The sequence below is a fragment of the Canis lupus genome, chromosome 5 (assembly GCF_048164855.1).
Source record: "Canis lupus baileyi chromosome 5, mCanLup2.hap1, whole genome shotgun sequence".
Taxonomy (NCBI): Eukaryota; Metazoa; Chordata; class Mammalia; order Carnivora; family Canidae; genus Canis; species Canis lupus.
The window spans coordinates 55,415,580-55,435,894 of record NC_132842.1 but is presented as its reverse complement, the minus strand read 5'-3'; the positions used below and the strand labels follow the sequence as shown (position 1 = coordinate 55,435,894).

The window sequence follows — 20,315 nt, the reverse complement described above, 5'->3', positions numbered from 1 at the left end:
TTATTTGAATAGGATTCTATGGAAGGTCCATATACCCACAGGTGGATGATGTTTCTTAAGTCTTTTCTGAAATGTAAGTTCTCCCACCTTTTTTGGTCTTGATAGGTTCTGTGTGTCCCATAGGTTTCTCCCACTATGCTAAGTGTGTCCTCTCAGTGTCCTTTAACCAGTCCTCCTTCCCTTGCTGATGGAGAGGCTGATAGGATTCTGCTGTGCCTTTAGCTTCTTTTGTCGTCATCATCATCCACCTCCCCCCATCAAGAAGTAGCTGAGCTCCTCCACCCGCACTGTTACCTCCCAGTTTCCCATCAACTTTGTAAAACACAGGCACCAGAGTTCTAGAAGTGATGAAAAGTGGTTCCCACAGGCACAAAGGAAACAAGTAACGCTCTACTAAAGTGTACTCACACCCAAGACACCACCACTACAGCCTAGAACATTGCCCAATCTAGAACAAAGTCAATCGAAATTACAGCTAGTTACACAAGGGATCTTTACCCTAGCTAAGCCAGCCTCCCAGTCAAGAAATAAAGGAAACTGTCACTAATTGCCAAGGCTTTCTAAGGCCCACGGCCATGAGAAGTGACAGTGGGCAGGACAGATTCCTAGCCACTGAGAAAACTGGGACACCCAGGTACCCCCATCTCTTAACCCGTCATCTCCAAATCCCTAAGCCCTCTCCTCCCTAGCCCTGAACATGCCCAGCTGGAAAAGTAACATATCCTGCCCTCCTTCCATAGACATGTGTGGCCATGTGATTTAATTCTAACCAGTGAAAGGGGATCCCTGGGTGGCGCAGCGGTTTGGCGCCTGCCTTTGGCCCAGGGCGCGGTCCTGGAGACCCGGGATCGAATCCCACATCAGGCTCCCGGTGCATGGAGCCTGCTTCTCCCTCTGCCTATGTCCCTGCCTCTCTCTCTGTGACTGTCATAAATAAATATGTTTAAAAAAAAAAAAAATTCTAACCAGTGAAGGGACGCCTGGGTGGCTCAGTGGTTGAGCATCTGCCTTGGGCTCAGGGCATGATCCGGGGGTTCCGGGATCAAGTCTTGCATCGGGGTCCCTGCTTCTCCCTCTCCCTGTGTCTCTGCCTCTGTCTCTCTCCATGAATAAATAAATAAAATCTTAAAAAAAAATTTCTAACTGGTGAAATGGAGGCAGAAGTTGTTAGGCGTGACTTCTAGAAAGGCTTCTTAAAAAAGAGAACAAGCAGGTGAAGGTGTCCTTTTGCCTACTCACCTTCTTCCTCCTTTACCTGAACTCTTACCTAATAAGTGGAGCTTAAGCAGCCACCTCGAGGGCATGAGGCTGAAAGTACTTCTTGTTCAAATTTCTTCTATCCCTCCCCTCCCTGCTAAGGTTTAATGTGAGATTATACTCCCCCCCCTCCAGTCTATAAATCTGTCCACTGTACTCGCTTTGACCAGTGGAATGTGGGCAAAAGTGACAGTGTACTAACTGCAAGCAGAGGCTCTGAGAAGGACAGTGTTTCCATACTGTCCTCAGACTTCCATAACGAGAGGAACATCCCTCAGTAGCCACTGTCCCTTCAGTCTGGGATCTGGAATAAAAAACAAATAGAGCAGACCTGAATCTGATGCACTGCCTAGAGAGAACTGCCACAGCCAACCTACAGATGGCATGGCAAAAAGGAAATATTTGTTGTTTCGGACACAGAGATCTTGGGGCCGTCTCTTGCTGAAGCAAAGGCCGGCTAAACAGATCCTTAGATGACAATGTGGAGAGAAGGAAAAGTTATTTCCCTCCAGGTTTTTTCTTTCCTCTGTGGAAATACGTTGGTAGTTTTTAACAAGCATGAAATACTACACCAATGCCTTTTCTTTTTTTTCTTTAAAGATTTTATTTACTTATTCATGAGAGACACAGGGAGAGAGAGAGGCAGAGACAGACAGAGGGAGAAGCAGGCTCCATGCAGGGAGCCCGACGTAGGACTCGATCCTGGGTCCTCAGGATCAGGCTCTGGGCCAAGGGCAGCGCTAAACCCCTGAGCCACGCGGGCTGCCCACCAATGCCTTTTCCATCTGACCACAACTACTTCCCTCCTCCAACTGCGAGGGCACAGAATGGATCAGAACATTATTTGACACAGAGAAAGACACTCTCTGTCTTTCCTGACACTCAGGCCCACACTCCCTAATCCCTAGTTAACAGCCATCATCAAAAACATAGGCCCTAACCTGAAGCCAAAAGAAATGGCAGACTGTGAAGCTCCAGAGCCTCAAGCTCCAGGCCCTCATTCTCCCACAGAGACATCCCCACAGGATCAAAAACTAGCAAAAACAACCTTACAGGAGCTCCAAAAAAAATAGCCAAAGGCCTACGGCAACCAGGAAAACACCCAGCCAAGAAGCCATGCTCAAAATGGGAGATCTATCCTTTGAACAGCCTCCACGCTGGTGATCCTAACACATCTACAGGATCTTGCTACTTCCCTACTTATGTACCTTCGCAAGCAGTCTGCAAGGTGAAATTTGAATGTGGCTTCAGCAGAGCAAGGCCCTCCACCATTTCATCTCATCTGTTCCATCAATTCCACACCCTGGTGATGACTTCCAAGTCCTCATACCTACTAGACACTTTCATGACTCCGGTCAGTCTTGCCTCTCCTCCCCTGCCCGGAGGCTGGCCAGCCCAACCACCAAGATCCAACTCACTCATCGCCCCCAACCTGCAGCTCTCTGTAACTTCCCTTTTCAAGCTTTAGACGCTGTGCTTCGCAATGCACCTGCTTTCCTATCCATCCTCCCTACATGTAGGCACCTAATTCCATGCTTACACACCTACACCAAATACCTAACATATAGGGCAGCCCGGGTGGCTCAGCAGTTGAGCACCTGCCTTCAGCCCAGGTCGTGACCCCAGGGTCCTGGGATCGAGTCCTGCATCGGGCTCCCTGCATGGAGCCTGCTTCTCCCTCTGCCTGTGTCTCTCATGAATTAATAAAATCTTAAAAAGAAAAAAAAAAAAAAAAAACTAACATACTGCCTGACCGCAGACACTACTTAGTATTTCCGAATTAAACATTCTCTCCTGACCCCTCCCCCCCAAAAAATAAATAAATAAAATCTAGACTCCTGGAAGCCTCTTCTCCCGTACTGTTTCTGTCTCGCCCTGCCTATCTTCTTTCAATTTAAGGAAACTGCGTAAAACATCTTTTCTGAAAATGACCCTTACGATTTTTTTTTTAAAGATGTTATTTATTTACTCATGAGAGACACAGAGAGAGAGAGAGAGAGGTAGAGGCACAGGCAGAGGGAACAGCAGGCTGCACGCAGGGAGCCCGACGCGGGACTGGATCCCGGGACCTAGGGTCACGCCCTGGGCTGCAGGCGGCGCTGAATCGCTGAGCCCCCCGGGCTGCCCGGCCCGTTACGACTTCAAGGCTCCCTGGACACGGACTGAAACTTTCCAGCTCGGATACTTCACGAGCTGCGTCTCTGACCTTGCCACACCAGTTCCAAGAAAGGCCGCTCAAAGATAAGCATGTTGTTCTACGAACAGCTTTTCAACTGACGTCAATTAAGCGCACCCCGGGGCGACCCGGGCTAAGCCAGGCCGTCCCGGGGTTTCGGGGCAACGCCAACACCGAGCCCCCGGAGGTCCGGGGTCCGAGGCTTCAGGCAGCCGGCACGTGTAACAAGAGGCAAACACCGTCCCGGGCTAACGTCCCGGGGTTTGCGATTGTTCTGCAGACTGCAAGGGCCGCCCCTGCGCCCCAGGACCACGACGCGGGATCCGCAACAACGCACAGGGCCGGGCAAGCCGACAAGTGCAGGCGGGGACCCCGGGGTCGCTGACCCAGCCTACCTGGTAGACGGCAGAGCCCAAGTCTAGCTGGGTGCCCAGCCTGCCCGGAGAGTCGCCGTGATAAGCGCGTGGCCGGGGGATGAGGGCGCGGGCGCACGGCCGTGGGGCCAACCTCAGGGCAGCCCACATGACGGCCGGCACGGAGCGACGGCTAGCGCTAGCCGCAGAGCCGCCCGGGCAGCCTCACGCTTGCTCCTCCCCCGCTCCGGCTGCCCCGCTCCGGGAGGCGGCCCCTCACCGAGCCTCCCCGCGGCCCCCGCCGACCCACACCGCTCCCGGACTCCCGCCAGCCATGGCGCGCGCCTGCGCACGCCGGGCGTCAAAGGTCGTCGCTGCGCGCCACGCCCCCTGAGCTCGGCCAATCAGGGGCAGAGGCGCAGTCCCGCGAGATCCGGTCGCCACGCGAGTTCCGGAGCTGCGCGGCCCGGGGGCGGGGCCACGGGCGGGGCTGCGCCTCCGGAAGGGCAGGGCTGGAGGGGCGGGCTTCCGTTTCTTAGGTGTGCCCTTTGGGTTCATTTTCTACCTGTTGTTTTCTTTTTGTCCTTTTTTTGTTTTGTTTTGTTTTTAGATTTTATTTATTCATGAGACACAGAGGCAGAGACACAGGCAGAGGGATAAGCAGGCTCCCTGCAGGGAACCCGATGCGGGACTTGACCCCGGGGTCACGACCTGGGCCCAAGGCAGATGCTCAACCTCTGGGCCCCCCAGGCGCCCTTTTTGCCCTCTTAATAGAAGGGGACTGGGAACTTGAAAAAATCTTACCCTTATAGGAGAGCTGGCAACCGAACAGGAATCAGGCTGTCCTAAGAAACAAAAGTCCTTAGAGGAGATGCATATTTACTCATCCAACAAATGTTTTTTTTCCCGTGTCCCCTGTGTCAGTTGCTCTTCTGGCGCTGGGTCTTAACAACTTGGCGAGTCTTCCAGCTTCGTCTTCAAGTGTTTTTGTTTGTTTCGTTTTGTTTTTGTTTTTGGCTAGTTACGATCGGCTTCTTGAGATTCCGTATTAACTTTAGTATGGGTTTTTCTGTTTTCTGCAAAAAAAAAAAAAAAAAAAAAGTCACTCGGGTTTTGATAGGGGTTACATTGATCTGTTGCTCACCATCGTTAGTGTTGACATCTTAACAGTATTAAGTTTTACAATCCATGGACACGAGATGTGTTCCCATGTATTTGTGTCTAATTTCTTTTTTCTTTTTTTAATTGTATTTACTTATTCATGAGAGACAGAGAGAGAGAGAGGCAGAGACACGGGCAGAGGGAGAAGCAGGCTCCATGCAGGGAGCCCGATGCCAGACTCGATCCCAGAACCCCGGGAATCATGCCCTAAGCTGAAGGCAGCGCTAAACCGCTGAGCCCCCTGGGTGCCCCTGTGTCTCATTTCTTTCCATAATGTTTTGTGGTTTTCATCATGCAAATCTTACACCTCCTTGGTTAATCCTATTTTATTCTCTTGAGTATTGTTGTAAGTGGGATTATCATCGTAATTTCCTTTTCAACCTGTTACTAGTGTGGAATGCAGCTGATTTTTGTGTGTTGACTTTATATCCTGCTGCTTTGTTGAATTCGTTCATTAGTTATAGAGTTTTGGAGGGGGAGGTTCTTTAGGGTTTTCTACATATTTGTCATCTGCAAAGTGATTGTTTTACTTCTCCCTTTTCGCTTTGAATGCCTTTTATTTCTCTTTATTTCTTCCCTAATTGCTCTGACTAGGTGATATTTGCTGTCCATCAAGAGTATGTCGAGGGATCCCTGGGTGGCGCAGCGGTTTGGCGCCTGCCTTTGGCCCAGGGCGCGATCCTGGAGACCTGGGATCGAATCCCACGTCGGGCTCCCGGTGCATGGAGCCTGCTTCTCCCTCTGCCTGTGTCTCTGCCTCTCTCTCTCTCTGTGACTATCATAAATAAATAAAAATTAAAAAAAAAAAAAAAAAAGAGTATGTCGATCTTGGAGATCAGCTCCTCCACCTTCAGTCAGAAGATGAAATTGCCATTATCTCCCCCATTAGTGGAGGGTAGTGCTCTGGAGCCACTTAGGAAAGATCTGAATGAAGTTGAAGAGAAACCTAAAGATATAATAAAATTCACTGCTGAGAACCTCTCCATAGATGAAGTCTCACAATTGGTGATTTCTTCACTGTGTGGTGCAGTCTATTTGTAGGGACTACAAGAAACAACTTTGAAGGGAAAAAAAACTCATTAGTTTAGAATATGAAGCATATCTACCGATGGCAGAAAATGAAATCAGAAAGATCTGTAGTGACATTAGGCAGAAATGGCCAAACACATAGCAGTGTTTCATAGACTTGGCTTAGTTCCAGTATCAGAAGCGAGCATTATCTTTACTGTGTCCTCGGTCCATAGGGCCTCATCCCTCCAGGCTGTGAGCTATGCCACTGATATTTTATTTATTTTTCAAGATTTCATTTTTATTTATTCATGAGAGACTGAGAGAGAGAGAGGCAGAGACACAGGCAGAGGGAGAAGCAGGCTCCAGAGGGGAAGCCCAATGTGGGACTCCATCCCGGGTTTCCAGGATCAGGCCCTGGGCTGAAGGCAGCAGTAAACTGCTGAGCCACGCGGCTGCCCTGCCATTGATACTTTAAAAGCCAAGGTGCCCATATGGAGAAAGGAAATTTATGAAGAATTATCATCATCTTGGAAAAGAAACAAAGAATGCTTTTGGGAGCCCGATGTGGGACTGGATCCTGGGATCCCAGGATCACACCCTGAGCTGAAGGCAGACACTCAACCTCTGAGCCACCCAGGTGCCTCGGTATTAGTTCTTTTTTAAATGTTTGGTAAGATTTACCAGTGAAGCCATAAAGTCCAGTGCTTTTCTTTGTCAGGAGGCTTTTGTTTTGGTGTTGGTTGTTTGTTATTGTTATTGTTTTTGATTACTGATTCGATCTTCTTACCATAGATCTATTCGAATTTTTTCTTTGTGAAATAGTCTTGGTAGATTTTTGTGTTGGTAGGATTTGTCCATTTCATCTAGTTACCCAGTTTGTGGGCGTACAGTTGTTCATAGTGTTCAGTTTACTTTTTCTTTTAGGGAATACAGTATGTCAACTTACAAAATGGAAATAAAGATGTTTTTACCTCTTTCTCTCATAAATGATCTCAAAGCAACAAAGGAATATAAAAAAGAATCCATATCCTACCTTCAATTAAAATAGGAGATATGGGATGCCTGGGTGCCTCAGCTGGTTAAGCAACTGACCAACTCTTGATTTTGTCTCAAGTCATGACCTCAGGGTCATGAGATTCAGGCCCTCATCAGGCTCCACACTGGGTATGAAGCCTGCTTGGGATTCTCCCTCCCTCTCTCTCTGCTCCCCTGCCCCTTACAGGTACAGGTACATACACTCTCTATAATAATAATAATAATAATAATAATAATAATAATAATAATGGAGATATATGAAGGCAGCAGGCAAAAAAATAGGAAAAATAATTTTTTTCCCCAAAGATTTTATTTATTTATTCATGATAGAAACAGAGAGAGAAAGAGAGGCAGAGACACAGGCAGAGGGAGAAGCAGGCTCCATGCCGGGAGCCCGATGCGGGACTCGATCCTGGGTCTCCAGGATCACGCCCTGGGCCAAAGGCAGGTGCCAAACCGCCGAGCACCAGGGATCCCCGGAAAATATTTTTCCAGGGATCCCCAGAAAAATAAATTTAGAAGGAAAAGAGGAAGCTGATATCTAAGTGCTTGCACTGGAAGATTAAAAAAACAAGTAAACAAGTTGATTTGCCTCCCGGAAATCCCTACAAGGCTCGGGAATTGGTGGTACTGGAAAAAGAGGAAGGTGTGGGTGGGTGTGGGGAGCAGTGGTAGAAACCAGGAAACAATGAAAGTACTTGAAAATCTGTGTCAGAAGCAGTTAGAACCCTAGGTTTTCACTCCCACTTTGCCCAGAAGTTAGGAGATATATTTTATCTGGAGAAACTGAATCTCGGATGTTTTTTTTTTTTTTTTAAAGATAATTTATTTATTTATTCATAGAGACAGAGAGAGAGAGAGAGAGAGAAAGAGGTGCAGAGACACAGGCAGAGGGAGAAGCAGGCTCCATGCAGGGAGCCTGACGTGGTACTCAATCCCAGTCTCCAGGATCACGCCCTAGGCTGCAGACGGCGCTAAACCACTGCGCCACCGGGGCTGCCCTCGGATGTTCCAAATACAGGAACAGTAGGCAAGAGTGAAGCGCCAGATTGAAATCACCAAGATTAACTAAAAGTCTGGAGGCCAAGTCAAGAAAGCTCTGTTCCCCAATGCCCGTTTTCCTCCGAGTTCTAAAATGTTGGCTACTGGGTTTTAATAGGAAGGCATCTGGAGAAACCTTGCCACCTCACAGAAAGGATAGAGTGATATTTGAGGCTTCCCAGTGGAGAAGCACCTTGGAAAATAATACACCTACAGTGTAATCTACAAATTAACGTGTCCTATCTGCACTTCAGGAAGCTTGTAAAATCTCCCAACTTTTTAGAAACTTTCTCTAACATATGCATGGATAGCCAAGGATCAACAGGCATTGGAGCAAAGTCTTCAAAATGAAAAAGACCCCCAACACAACCAAGAAAACCTCAGAAGAAACCAGCAGTACAAGGAACAGAAGCAACTGGAACATCCTTAGAGAAATGAAAAAACATTGCACTTGTGAAACAAGAACAGGATTATGAAAAAATTTCTAAGCTTTTGGAAGTAAAAATGAGATTAAGAATTTTTTAAATCTATAAAAAGGGAAGGAAATGTGGAAATAAAATTTTAAGCCTCATTTCCAATTTAAACCTTGGCTAGAGGAATGCCTGGGTGGCTCAGTGGTTGAGCAGCTGCCTTCGGCTCAGGTTGTGATCCCAGGGTCCTGGGATCGAGTCCTGCATTAGGTTCCCTATAGGGAGCCTGCTTCTCCCTCTGCCTGTGCCTCTGCCTCACTATGTCTCTCATGAATAAATATATAAAATCCTTTAAAAAAATAAACTTTGGCTAGAAAATGTAATCAAAGCTAGAGATTACAAGCTTTGTAGACATTTAATGAGAAATTATTAGGATGGGAAAACATGTTATAAGGAGACTAGATACTCTGCTAGCCACCAAATTTATTAAATGAGAGGTTAGCAATTATTTCCTGGTTGGCATTAAATTTAAGTTTATATCTAATGTATACTTATTAAAAATTTTAATAGTTTATGCTTATCCTGTGTATCTTATTATAATTGAGTTTCTAAATCTGTTTGCTATAGTCAAATAGCGTTCTATAATATTGAAAGGCCTGCTTTAATAGAGCCAGGCTTGGTTTGAAAACATAAGACTATGAATGGATGTTATAGAAAATACCATTGTTAAAATCTTAATTGTAATAAAAAAATCAATTATTTCTTAATATCTCAGCAATAAACAATTAGAAAATAAACATTTTAAAGACCATTTATAATGGCATCAAAGAACACCAAGTACTGGGGCACCTGGCTGGCTCAGTTGGTAGACCATGCAACTCTTGATTTTGGGGTTGTAAGTTTGAGCCCCATGTTGGTGTAGAGAGTACTTAAAAATCTTAAAAAAAAAAAAAAGTACTTAGGAGTGTATCTCACAAATGAGGTGATACTATGTATTTACATAAGAGAAATAAAAACATGTCTACAAAAGAATGTTTATATAGCTTTATTTAAAAAAACAGCCAAATTTGCAAACAATCCCACAGGAAAATGGAAAGAAAATTCGGTGTGATCATATTATAATATGTTATATTCATAAAATGGAATACAACTCAGCAACAAAAGCAAAGAACTACTAACAGGGATGAATCTCAAAAACATACTGAGCAAAAATAATCAGATACAAAAAAAATAAATGCATCATATGTGATTCCACAAAGTTTAACACCAGGTGAAACTACTCTTTGTGGATGACCAAGGAGAAGGGGTTTAAGGGAACTTCCTAGGGTGTTGAACATGTAAGATCTGTATATTTTATTAAATGTAAACTATGCCTGGGGCACCTGGGTGGCTCAGTCAGTGAAGTGTACCTTCAGCTCAGGTCATGATCCCGGGTCCTGGGATCAAGCCCCACATCAGGCTCCCTTCTCGGCAGGGGAGTCTGCTTCTCTCTCTCCTCTGCTGCTCCCTCTGCTTGTGCTCTCTCGATCTGTCAAATAAATAAATATGTTTCTTTAAAAAATAATAAATGCAAACTATGCCTTAAAAACACTAATAAAGAAAACAGTGTTGATTCAAAATTATGAACCAAGTCAAAGGATGATGGTTTTACCTGATGGCTCATTCTGTGATTTGATTCTACAAATGTGTTAGAAGCATCAAGACTGTCTTGGCCTTCTCTCTACCCATTCTGTGATTACCAAAGTCACTTCTGAAAAGAAATAGATGCTTACATTTTTCTCCAGAAATCAAAATTGAGACACTCTTCCCCTCCCCAAAACAGGATAACAACAACAAAAGTGAAGAAAAGAAAGGAGAGAGGGAGGAAGAAATGGGAAACAGTATAGAAAAGATAACTTACAGACCCAATAAAAGTGCTAAAAAAAATGATTAATAGAAAGGACAGACATGAGAACAGTGAAAATGGAAGGGACAAAATTATCAAAACAATAATACAAGAACATTTCCCAGAAGGGAAGTAAATGAGTTTCCCTATTAAAAAGGTCCATTAGTATTCAGCAGCATGAATGTAGGGGCAGGAAAGATGGACGGGCTTACACCAAAGTTCATTAGTGTGCAGAATATAGCAGGTCAAAACACTGTAAACAGGCAAGCCACATTCAAAGGAGAGAGAATCAGAATGGCACGAAACTTTTAAACACGGACAACTGGAAGACGATGGAACATGCCTTCAAAATGACATAAAAATTATTTTCAAATTATTTAGGAATTCTATTCATAGCCCAACTAAGAGTAGAATAAATTTCAGACATTAAGTAATGTTACCACCCATGTACCCTTTTGCAGTAAATAGTTGGAACATGTACCTCCCCAAACAAATAAGGAATGACAGTGAAATGGGCTCAAGACACAACATCTAAACCAGGAAAGAGAGGCAGGAGGTTCACAGAGTAATGGCACAGAGAAGTCTCATGATGACAGCTGTGTTGCACACAGAGACCTGGAAAGCCCCTAATCTAGTTCACAACAGGAAAAGCAATCTCTAGAAAGTTTTCCAGGAAAAAAAAAAGGAGAAAACAGTTTAAGTGATGGTTTGACTATGTGCAAAATTATACGCAGAGGCATTTTACAGACTTGCTAGAGGGTGTGGAAAGTTAAAAGAGGGTAAAAAAAGCAAATTAAAGAGTGAAACAAATATTAACTCCAAGAAAAACAAATGCTTGTCCCATAAATGTCACCTTAGTACATAAAATGGTACAGCACTGAATAATTACGATTAATACAGTAACAACAAATATGGATTAAACCTTAGGATTAACATATAGGAAGGGGAGAGTTTTAAGAAACCCAAAAATCTTAAGTACCAGTGACAGTCAATTAACAATGTAATGTCTCATATTTGTGAACAAGAGATAACAGAATAACCATATTTAGAAGTAGGTAATAACAGAAGAAACAGCTTGTTTGAAATCTAGCACTACTTAAGCCATGTATACTAATTTTTTAAAATGCGAAATAATGCATTACTAAAAGGTCAGTACCATGCCTACATAATAAATGGCAGCCTGTTGTTTTAAAAAAGTGAGTTCTTAAAAAGTCAGACCAGGGGTGCCTGGGTGGCTCAGGCGGTTCACCATCTGCCTTCAGCTCAGGTCATGATCTTAGGGTCCTGGGAACACGCCCTCTGTACGGCTCCTAGCTTGATGGGGAGCTTGCTTCTCCCTCTCCTGCTCCCCCTGCTTGTGTTCTTTCTTTGTCAAATAAACTTAAAAAAAACAAATCTTAAAAAAAAAAAATCAGACCAGTTGTACAGAAGCCCAGTTATTCCTGGCACTGAAGCCAAAGAGAAATATTTCCTATAGATTCTCATACATAAGATATTGGATGAAATAATTTTTTAAAACTCTGTAATATCATTATAGTAAAAATAACAATTTCTTTAGGCTTTTATTCTATTTCACGTAAAGTCCCTCAACACAAGCAGACAGAATGGAGGCAGCGCATATATATAGCTTTCTGATAATCTGACCAAATTCAAGATAAAAATTCTGTCGACTTCAAAAGTCCAGGATTCTATTATATCCAGGACTAAAGTTTCCCATTTATCTTTCTCTACAGAGAAAACAAAGTAGGAGGAAAAAAGAGCAAGAGATTGAGTTCTTTTACCTAAAAATTCATGATATAAGGAATAAATGAACAAGAAAGCAACCCTTCACAGGTCCTAAATGGGACGGAGGGGAAGTCTATTCTTTACTCTTGCAAGATCAAAAAAATTTCCTTCACAGCATGCATATAAGACAAAAGATTAATTCTTCAGTTCTATTTTTATGAAAGGAAGGAAGTATACACTATAGGAGAAAAATGGACGAGTTTTGGTTAAACATTAATATCTTTAAGTCATTAGAAAAGAAAAAGAAAAAACAGAAATAGTATAAAATAACTTTTATTTACATAATTTATATCTATAGAACATAACTGCTTTCTTTAGAACAAGAAAATTTACAAATGACAGATATTGCTTTTTTGTCAAAAACTCCTTCAAGTAAGAGTATACATAGTCACTTCTATTTCAAATAATGTGGTGGTAAACAGTGAATATTCGTATTATGTATGATCTGTGCCTCAATCATTTACCAACAATTAGGCTTTTAAAACCATCATGTTGATCACTTGCTAATATATAAGTATTCAGGACAAAAAGTCAAGAAAACAAACACCATTATTCATACCTCCTTTAAGATTTACAAAATAATTCTTCACAACATCATCTTTACATGAATCAGATATAAACAAAGGGTGTGGCTAATTCTTTCCACCTTATAAAGTAAATACAATAATTGAGTTTCTCATTTTCCCCAGATTAGCTTTAAGGATATGATAGGACAATTTAGCTTGGCTGACTTGATTCTCTTACACAATGAATGCCCAAAGATAGAATTATTTCTTATATAGTGAGAAGTTACATCTTCCATAAAATTAATTCATTGTAGATGAGCAAGAGATGGATATTAACAAAGTTAAAAAATAAATATTACACTAGGGATAAAATAATAGTTTAACTGTGGCAACCTAACATCCAAACTAACATTAAATGAAAGAAACTCTTTCAGAATATGAGACCTTAAAAAATTTATAAAAACAGGGCATTAAAATAGTAATGTGATTTACTACCATGATTTTTGTGACATATTAGTCACATGAAATAAATTAACACATACCTAATTGAGAATTTCCACTCAGATTTATAGATCCTCCTTTATGACAAAAAAGTTAAATTGTAAATTTCACTATAAAGTAATGAATAAGAAATGCTTTGATAGCAATTTTAGGATTATTGTTACACTTGCTGAGCCATATCCTATTTTACTAATGAACTTGAAAATTGGCCACTATTTTTCTCAATATACAAACACAATTATCTAAACATTAAAATATTTTCCCAGTTAAAATACTGATCATTTTGTAATGAAATCAACAGTTTTAATTGTGATGCACAACTTATAACTGTCAATGACAAATAATATGTCATAGATAAAATGTCAGCACCTGACGGTAAGAAAATTACCATCCAAAGTAGGGGTCAAACTAAAAAGCCCATTCCAGCCATGTCAACCACTTCCGTATCGTCTGTAGCTGTTTTCACACTGAAGCAGCAGAACTGAACAGTTGCCACAGAAGCCATGTGGCCCACAAATTCAAAAATACTTTGCAGAAAATGTTTCTGATTCCTGCTCTGAGGCTTTTCAAATAAAAGAATAAATCTGTTTTTAAGAAGTTTGATTGGAACCACCGAAGATTTCCTTGGGTGGAAAATGGAATTACATAAGTAAATAACAATATTTGAAAATTAAAAACAACCCTTAAATTAATACTGATGATAATCACTGTACTAAATAAAGTCTTATCATCTTATTTTCTGTTTTTTTTTTTAATTTTCTGTTTTAACATCACAATTATGTTCTGTGCTTAAAGGCCTATGTGTTCCCTAATCAAAATTTAATGGGGATAAAAAAAGCTATCAAGAAATTAGTTTTAAAAAAAGGAATGTGTGTGAGTGTATACGTGTGTAAAAGGGACTGAGTTTTCTATGTGAATCACCCTCATAAATTAAAGGTTTTTTTCCCCATACAAATCCTGAGATTATCCAAAAAACAAGAAAAACAAAACTTCACAGTACAAATTCAATATACTAAACTATGAGAAAAAAAATTGCATCTAAAACATATATACTATCCAAATACTTTTAGTGATATAACTTTAAATATCTTTAAAATTAAAGAGGGAAAGGGACAAACATAAATTTGTCAATGTCTTCTTTACCCATAATCTGAGTGGTGAAAATAATTAAAACTGAATATTCTTTTAAATAAAAAACTTTAAAAATAAATAAATTTTTTGATGTTTCATTTTTATAAATAAGTTTAAATACTACTTGTTCAATTAGGACTAATGTTACATCAACATGAATTAGAAAAATACATATTTTCCAGTCAAATAGCTGATAATAGAAAATTTTTAACATTTACCATACTAAAGTGGAGTTTCACAATATGCTCTCGTATACTGAGAGGCAACTGAAAAGGCCTTCAGCAAAACAAACAAAACACAAAACAAACAAAACCAAAAAAACAGAAAAAAACCTTTACAAAAGAAGTTTGTTACATGTTAAATACAATCCCACCTCCAAATATGTCGGCACTGTGATTTATACAGACATTTATCCATAATATTCCAACATGTCCATGTGTGTTCAGCACAGGAAGAGTCAAAATGTAAACAAGAGAAGCTATTTCTGTCTCAGGAACAGTCTTATTAATTGCTTTGTATTTCCAAAATGCTAAATCAATCAGAATGAAAGGAACCTCAGCAATGTTTTCCACTGATTATAAAAGCTTCAAATCAAGTTCATTAAATATTCAAAATCAATCTAAAGAAAAACAGCCATAGATGTTCTTTTCTAAATACTGCTTAGTTGATAATTTGACTCTGGAAATCCTAGATATAAAAACCAAAGCCAAAACCAAACCAAACCAAACCAAACCAAAAAAAAAAAAAAAAACCAAAACAAAACAAAACAAAACAAAAAAAAACAAACAATTTTATTCTGTTTCATCTACTTCAATAAAGATATCATTAAAGAAATATTCAGAGACTGTGGTTGGCTCCTCTTCAGGTACCCGGTTTTGGACACTTTTACATTCTTCTTTTGGTAAGGGACGATCACAAGAAACCTAAAACGATAATTAAAAAAAATATGCAATATAACATTTATGTATTGGATAGTGATCATCTAAATTGATTCTCTCTTTGAAAATCAATACAGTGATAAATATTAAGAGCTTTAAATATGTTCATATGCTTTAACCCAAAAATTTCATGTCTATGCTGTTAGGGAAATAATACTAAACATAGTAAACATTTTATGAATAAGATAACCTTTGAAGCATTAGTTAAAATAACAAAACTGGACTCAACAAGCCTGGACATGATAATAGGCACGATTAGATTATAGTGTACACATGATCCATTATTTTACCCTAATTTCCATGAAAAAAATTTAATACAGAAAAATGTAACACTATCAAAACTATAATGAAGAATTTTAATAATCTGCATAAGAATATACAGACCCACAAAACAGAACAGTATCCCCAGGCAACTACAAAATAAAGCAATCCTATCAAAAGTTAGCCTTTTTTTTTTTTTTAAGATTTTATTTATTCATGAGAGACACAGAGAGAAAGAGAGAGGCAGAGACACAGGTAGAGGGAGAAGCAGGCTCCATGCAAGGAGCCCAATGTGGGGCTCGATCCCGGGACTCCAGGATCACACCGTGAGCTGAAGGCAGATGCTCAACCGCTGAGCCACCCAGGCGTCGCAAAAGTTAGCCTATCTAGAAATCTATAAAAAAATTAAGACAACGTGGTATTGGCATTAGAACAGACTTATGTATTAATGAAAAATGAAGACTAGAAATAACCCCCACGCATATAACTGCAAATTCAGTATCTGAGAATAGTTAGGTTATTTAATAAATAATGTAGGACAACTGTATAACCATCTCAAAAAAAAAAAGTCAAACCTGTACCTCACCAAAATAAATTCATCTATGTAAAAATTTTTTAAAAATCTCTGCATGACAAAAACTACTGTACATAAAATCAAAAGACAAGTGACTATAGGTTAAAAAAATTACAATCTTTATCACAAAGGTTTTTTTTTTAAGATTTTATTTATTTGACAGAGAGAGAGCAGGCACACAAGCAGGGGGAACAGCAGGCAGAGGGAGAAGCAGGCTCCCCACAGAGCAGAGAGCTCAATATGGGGCTTGATCCCAGGACCCTGGGACCATGACCTGAGCTGAAGGCAGACGCTTAACTGACTGAGCCACCCAGGCGACCCACAAGGGTTTTCTTTAATATAAGAGCTTCTACAGATCATCAAGGAAAAGAGTAATAATGTAATTTTTTAAAAAAAATCAGACATATTGGACAGATGGTTCATAGAGAATGCATAAATGATTCAAATATATGAAGACGTACTCAACCTCATTCATATGCTCATTAAATCTATGAAGAATGACAAAAGTGAAAAAAAGATCTCCAAGACATAGTGTTATAGTGAAAACAGCAAGGAAGATAACAGTATGGTATTATTTATGAAAAAAAGAAAAATATTTATATATATATATTTTTAAAGATTTATTTATTTGTGAGAGACACACAGAGAGAGAAGCAGAGACATAGGCAGAGGGGGGAAGCAGGTTCCTCGCAGGGAGCCCGATGTGGGGACTCGATCCCAGACCTCAGGATCACGCTCTGAGTCAAAGGCAGACGCTCAACTGCTGAGCCACCCAGGCATCCAAAAAAATATTTATATTTGTATACACATATTGTATGTCTGGAAAAGTAAACCTGAAGCTGATTAATACCATACACTTATAAAAAGGGGAAACTAGGAAGCTAAAGGACAGACGTGGAAAACTTCATACTGTCAACTTTTTTGGTAAATCATGAATTTTAAACCTTGGAATACATTACTTATTTCAAAAATAGTAAAATAGCAATTTGAGAATAATGTTTAGAGTCTTGCCTCATACTCTTTACAGAAGCCAAGAACCATGATTTTTTTGTTTTGTTTTTTTTTTTCTAGAAAGAGTACACACACACACACACACACACACAAGACAGGGAAGCAGGACAGGGCCAGAGGGAGAGAGAATCCCAAGCAGGTTCCACAGAGCTCCATCTCAGGACTCTGAGGGACGACCTGAACTGAAACAAAGAGTCAGACACTTAACCAAAGGAGCCACCCAGGCACCCCTGAACAGGGTTAGCTTTAAAACTGATTACTAAATGTTTTATTATCTATGGAGAAAAACCTTCCTAATCATAAAAGCAATATAAGAAATTGTAAAGAAGGGTAGTCCAGGTGGCTCAGTGGTTTAGCGCTGCCTTCAGTCCAGAGCCTGATCCTGGAGATCAGAGATCGAGTCCCATGTCTGGATCCCTGCATGGGGCCTGCTTCTCACCCTCTCCCTCTCTCTCTGTGTGTCTGTCCTTCATGAATAAATAAAATCTTAAAAAAAAAAAAAAAAAGTGTAAAGAAAAAAACAGATCTGACTAAACATTTAAAGCTTATGTGTAGGGCAGCCCTGGTGGATCCGAGGTTTATTACCGCCATCACCCCAAGGCATGATCCTTGAGACGCGGGATTGAGTCCCATGTTGGGCTCCCTGCATGGAGCCTGCTTCTCCCCCTCTGCCTGTGTCTGTACCTCTCTTTCTCTGTGTCTCTCATGAATAAATAAAGTCTTACAAATAAATAAATAAAGCTTATGTATATACTAAAAACCCTACAAAAATTAAAAAGTAAATGAATTTTTAAAAATTACTTGCAGTAAAGAGCTAAGAGGTATGTGGCTTTCTTACATAAGAATCTCACATAAATTGGTAAAGAAAACTACCTAGATCCCAAAAGCTCTAAATCAGTGAAAGACAGGAACAAAAAAGAAAACAAAGAGAAAAAAACCTAGTAAACATATGGGAAAAACCTAGTCACTAATAACTAAAGAGGTGCAAATTAAACAAATGAAATTACATTTCCACTCTCTATTATTGTATTAAGTACAAGTATTCCTCTTGAGGCTCACGCTATCCAAGAGATGGTCACCAGCCTTTTCTGCATGGAGATCCTACGTAACCAACACCCATATTCTTTCAAAGTTTTTGAAATACTAGCTCATGTATTTTTCCTTCCCACAAATTGCCATATGAACATCTTCAGAATGCAGAGAAAGGAAACATGCAAACAAATTCTAACTTTACCATTCCTTGCCTTTTTTTTTTTTTTTTTTAGATTTTATTTATTTGAGACACACAGAGAAGAGGGAGAGAGAGAAAGGCAGAGACACAGGCAGAGGGAGAAGCAGGCTCCATGCAGAGAGCCCGATGTGGGACTCGATCCCGGGTCTCCAGGATCACGGCCTGGGCTGAAGGCAGCGCTAAACTGCTAAGCCACCGGGGCTGCCCCCATTCCTTGAATTCTTATGGGTATCAGGACATCTCCCTAAATGCAAATAAAACTCTAGCACTGTTCTGTTTTGCTTCCACAGGTCAGAAAGTTCTTTGCATTAAAGGAATGGCAATTCAGCGTCCATTTATGGCTAGCTTAAACGACCTTATATTAAAGGAGCTGCTGGAACTTCCTACCTCAGCAGCTTATCTTCTTCTCTTATAGTGAGGTATGATGGGGAGGAGATAAACAGGAGATGCTCTGAAATAACTTCTGACATCCAAATGAAAGTACCAATTGGCATGTGTTTCCTAGTTGCGTATGATTTCTAGCCCATTCCATACAAATAGTAACACAGAACAGTTACCACGCACCTGAGCTGCTGAACTGTCAATACTCTCAGACTGAGTATTCACAACACTTGGAGATGGAAGCGGGTCAGAGGACTCATGGACTTTTTTCTGGCTTTCATGGAGTGGATTTGATCTTTTCAGATTCTGTCTTGGTGCAGGTATAAGAGGCCTTAGGCGTTTCTTATTAGAAACATGAGTAGGTTCATCAGACTCCAAACTATTCCTTGAACATATTAAAGACAAGAATCCCAGGGGCCTCCTGCCAGGCCTAGAAATGCAAACGTAAAGATATTTAATACCAACTTCTTCCATGATGGTTAAAATGGCACATGTGACAGATACCACCTTAGTGGCACCAGCGTATCTTCTAAATATCATTATTATTTTGATCATTGTACCAGTAGCTGCCAATGTAGAGTTTCTACCTAAAAAGTTAGTCTCAGTTGAAGTCAAGCTCTTATTATATGGAATATTGTATTTATCTGAAGAGTCTTATCAAAATGTTGACATTACTGAATTTCCTTAGATGAAACTCCTTCCCTTTACATTACTGACAGAGGAATATATTTATTTTTTTTATTTTTATTTTTTATTTATTAATGATAGTCACACACAGAAAGAGAGAGAGAGAGGCAGAGACACAGGCAGAGGGAGAAGCAGGCTCCATGCACCGGGACGGGAGCCCGACGTGGGACTCAATCCCGGGTCTCCAGGATCGTGCCCTGGGCCAAAGGCAGGCAGGCGCTAAACCGCTGCGCCACCCAGGGATCCCGAGGAGTATGTTTAGAAAACACTATCCGTAGTACTGAACTTAGTCTTTACGTATATGTCATATCTGTTGCATATATATTACATTTACGCTTTGAGAAAGAGAAAAGGAGAGAAACATTTGTTAAAGATAATCTCATGGTACCTGGTTAATGGGGTTTTTGAAGATGATGTGATGCTAGTCACTTGTTCAGACTTTGAAGCAGCACAAGTTTTCTCTTCCTTATCAGACACAATCCTCTCATCCTGAGGTAACTGTGATGTACTCTTTTCTGTATGTGTATCTGTTACTTTATCAGGAGATCCAGATCCTATATTCTGTAAAGTTGGTTCAAGTTGTTCTTTCTGAGGTTCTGGAGTTGTATGTGTGCTTCCTGAGGTAGGGAAGGTATCTTGTGCTGTGTAAGACTCCCCTTCAAAAAATGAAGACAACTGGTAAGCACAGAGAACACATACTGAAATTTATACATCCAATTGAACTGCAACATTTGAAGGAAAAATCATGACATTCTTCCATAAACCTATTGTAGTAAGAGTAGGCTAAATGATAAATTAATATGTAAGTTATCTATTAAGAACATTGTAGCTGGTAAAAAAAAGTATGGTTACAGTTTCTGCATTCAGATAAAAAATAACCGTATCAACATATCAACATATTTTGATCTGGAAAATCTTTCTCCATAAATGTATCTTCAACTAGCAAAATGAGAGTTATCACTTTCTAATCTCTAGATAAA

At 40.5% G+C, this 20,315-nt stretch overlaps 2 protein-coding genes across 4 annotated transcripts in view; both read right to left on the bottom strand.

Moving 5' to 3' along the window:
* MCCC2 (methylcrotonyl-CoA carboxylase subunit 2) overlaps positions 1 to 4,162 on the bottom strand; it is a 73,465-nt gene extending 69,303 nt beyond the window's left edge. The window contains exon 1 of the mRNA XM_072826749.1: positions 3,829 to 4,162. Coding sequence (XP_072682850.1) covers positions 3,829 to 3,957 — 129 coding nt within the window. The 5' untranslated portion in view covers positions 3,958 to 4,162. The remainder of the gene's footprint in view (positions 1 to 3,828) is intronic.
* An 8,209-nt stretch (positions 4,163 to 12,371) lies between these two features.
* The window catches only part of BDP1 (BDP1 general transcription factor IIIB subunit), an 89,353-nt gene continuing 81,409 nt past the window's right edge, over positions 12,372 to 20,315 (bottom strand). For 2 of the 3 annotated variants that reach the window (XM_072826743.1, XM_072826744.1), the window contains exons 37-39: positions 19,724 to 19,991; positions 18,832 to 19,078; positions 12,372 to 15,175 (exon numbers count right to left, since the gene is read on the bottom strand). In XM_072826743.1, the coding sequence (XP_072682844.1) occupies positions 15,044 to 15,175; positions 18,832 to 19,078; positions 19,724 to 19,991 (647 nt within the window). In that variant the 3' untranslated portion in view covers positions 12,372 to 15,043. The remainder of the gene's footprint in view (positions 15,176 to 18,831; positions 19,079 to 19,723; positions 19,992 to 20,315) is intronic. The other variant, XM_072826745.1, reaches the window with a different exon arrangement.